Source organism: Leptinotarsa decemlineata, unplaced genomic scaffold, assembly GCF_025532065.1.
Source record: "Leptinotarsa decemlineata unplaced genomic scaffold, Ldec_3_MD MMD2_tig00000026_RagTag_RagTag, whole genome shotgun sequence".
Lineage (NCBI taxonomy): Eukaryota > Metazoa > Arthropoda > Insecta > Coleoptera > Chrysomelidae > Leptinotarsa > Leptinotarsa decemlineata.
The window spans coordinates 2,528,008-2,531,308 of record NW_027412539.1 but is presented as its reverse complement, the minus strand read 5'-3'; the positions used below and the strand labels follow the sequence as shown (position 1 = coordinate 2,531,308).

Sequence of the window (3,301 nt, the reverse complement as noted above, 5' to 3'; positions counted from 1 at the left end):
CCGAATTTCAATTCAATGACTAACAAATATGTCACTGATTCGTTCAAAGCTTGTGTCAGCAGCATTAATGAATGACCACTCCAAAGTGGGGTAAGTGATCATTTGGACCAAAAATCGCAAAAAGGCGCAACATGTGAAGAATAACAGCCCTCTGCATTTGCTCGATAAAAGCAATCTGGTATGATCCTAATTTTTCACAGTAGGGAAGGTATTCCATCAAGGGCTTCTATGATAAAAACAATGGTTTCAACAAAGTGATTTCAGTTATGTGAAGCACTTTTTTCAAAGAACTCTAGATACCGTTAATAGCACTGTTCGTGTGAGAGTACAGTGTTGCATATTCTACAACATGATAATGTAAATTGAGAGGTAGATGTGAATTGCGATCACACTGGTATGAAATATTATTTTAGGTTATGTACGCAAACGCATGAAACTTCACCAATTTCTTTTGCAAATCTATAAGAACCTAGAATCTTCTACTTTACTGTTAGCCTGTTGAATAGAAATCAAAATATTTTACAAGTAATGTTACATCTTTGGATTGTCTTTCATGATACTCGGTGCGTTTTGTTGGCATTAATCTATTTCAGATCTGTCTGTCCTACCTGAAGTAATTTGTTATCTCTGCTCGGTCGTAATATGACGAGAAGAGATGGCAAATAACTTTTGGTGTGAATGACCCAATCTGTAATAGCTAGATTAGATTGGATTAATATAGGGCTTCTGTGCTGAACAGCCACTACACTGCGACCTTTGCAGGTCTATTGTGTGTGCCCTCATGTATGCTAGAGTTCCTTGTCTAGGCCCGTCCTTGTAACTAGACTTCATAGGCCAGACCTCAAGTTCCCCGTATATTGGGAGGGTTGTGGTTTTTCCTCCCCTAATTTTGCAAACCTTATCCTTGACAGACCTTCGCAATAGCATAGTATGTGTACGGAGGTTTTCTCATCCTCTTGGCAAAGCCTGCATAGGGCTGTGTCTGCCACTCCGATATTGTTCATGTGTTTGTTGAGTCTACAGTGTCCCGTCAATAGCCCGACCAGAACTCTAGTTGATCGCCTATTCAGACTTAGTAGGTACTCCGTGAATTTTGGCGACGGCTCTTTAATGAACTCTTTGGCCTGTCTCATACCCGGCGCGTTATTCCTCTATTTTTGAGATTGTTTTTCCTTCCAGTTGCTGTCACAAGTTTTTCGCAGCGCTTTTGCTGTACCACAAAAGGGTTCTGGGCCAATGGGGGAGCGTCGTGCTCCTTCTCGTGCTAATGAATCAGCCTCTTCGTTGCCCTTGTATCCTGTGTGGCCTGGTACCCAGGCTAATGACAGTCTGTTTTGACTACCTAGTTCTTGTAGCTTTTCTAGGCAGTTCTAGACCAGTTTGGAATTGACTTGCATGGAGCTAATTGCTTTTATAGCTGCTTGGCTATCAGAGTATATTGCAATAGTCTTTCCCTTAAACTCTTGCCTTAGTAACTCTTCTGCACAGTGATGTATTGCTGCCGTTTCTGTCTGGATTATCGTCACTTTTTTACCTAAGCTTAGTGAGACTTCGGTCTTTGGTTTAGTTATATAGATTCCTGCTCCTACACCTTCTTCAGTTTTTGAGCCGTCTGTGTAACAGGCAACCTCTGTATTTATTGGAGGTCCTCCCTTCCATGCCCCTCTGCCTGTTATAATTGTTTTGAAGTTTTTTCCGAAGCTATACTGGGGAAGCATATCATCCGATGGCATTCCCATTATGGGGTCGTTTTCCAATTCTTTGTTTAACTCGTTGTACCTCTTACCGTGCAGCATGCTTATAGGCATTTGCCCTCTGGTCAGTCTACTGATGACTGACCTGGCTTCCCCTTGAATATATAGATGTAGTGGCGTTAGGTTCAGCAAGACTTCTAATGAGGCTGTTGGGGTGGTTCTCATAGCGCCCGTGGCAGCCAGGCAAGCTTGCCTTTGAATGCCGCTTAGCCTTCGAATCGCCCCAGCCTGCTGAGTCTTTGGCCACCATACCACCGAGCCATATGCTATCATGGGTAAGATAACCCTGGTCTAGTATATAGCCATATGGTCAATTTTGGTTGTAAACCCCAATTTTTTCCGCACATCCTTTTACACAAGTTGAAGGCTATTTTGAATTTTGTAGGTGTTGATTCCATGTCAACTTGTCAAAAATGACTCCCAAGTATTTTGCCTCTTGTACAATTGGAATTTCTACCCCGTGCAGTATTGGTGGCTCCAGCCCTTTGAGTACTTTTTTTTTTGTAAAGACTACTAGTGTAGTTTTGAGAGGGTTTACTGTTAGTTCCTCCTCCTGGCACCATTTATTTATTATGTTTAGAGCCGTTTGTGTGTGCTCCGAAACAGTTCTTGCGAATTTGCCTCTTGCGATAATCGCGAAGTCATCGGCATATCCTAAACAATGCATGCCTTTGGATTTTAGCCTCATTAGTAGTTCGTCCACTAGGATAGCCCACAGTAGGGGCGATAATACCCCTCCTCATTCATAGGCGAAACCACAGTCACAGCTCTAGCTGTGACTGTGGTTTCGCCTATGAATGATATGATTACCCTTAGATAGATAGATAGGTATACTTTATTGTCTCAAGAAGGTATTCTTATTGACAAAGTTTACATACCTAAGATATAAAATACATTTAAAAATATAGACTCACAAAAAACATCAAAACTAAAAACAACATTAACAAATCTTTCTCAGTAAGATTTTTGTCATAGGTACATACAAACATATAGTACAAAATAAATAAATAAATGTATGCGAAAATACGCTCGCACATGTACGAATACATACTATAAGTAAAATAGAATAGAATAGAAGTTTATTCATCACTAAAGTTCACATGTACAACATAAAAAAAGTGTAAATACATGAAACTTATTGGACTAGTCACAAAGAGAGCTTAAAAGTAATTAAAATTCACAAGATTGTACATATACATTTTTGATAAGTAAAATATTAAAATATACAATGAACATCAACAATTTAAAAATTCTTGAAGAGAGTAGAACACCTTGTTTTTTAAACTTCATTCAACCAACATTTTAGTTCATTCCTACTCATTAAACTTAACTCAGGATGAATAGCCATGAGTTTGTTATAACATTTAATACCTTGATATACATGGGAGTCTTGACCAACTCCTAATCGTGAGTATGGCTGGTATAATCTTTCACTGTTTCTTGTACAGTAATTATGTATATCTTTTTTTTTCCTCAAATAATTTTCATCTTTTTTAACGTATAATATGATCTGCAGCACATAAAGTGAGGGGACTGTGAGAATTCCT

At 39.1% G+C, this 3,301-nt stretch overlaps 1 protein-coding gene across 1 annotated transcript; it reads right to left on the bottom strand.

Annotated features, from left to right (window-relative positions):
• Positions 1 to 1,370: 1,370 nt before the first annotated feature.
• On the bottom strand, positions 1,371 to 2,027 carry LOC141480861 (uncharacterized). The gene has a single exon (XM_074171581.1). It carries the CDS (start codon positions 2,025 to 2,027, stop codon positions 1,371 to 1,373), a length of 657 nt encoding a protein of 218 aa, XP_074027682.1.
• Between the last annotated feature and the right edge of the window lie 1,274 nt (positions 2,028 to 3,301).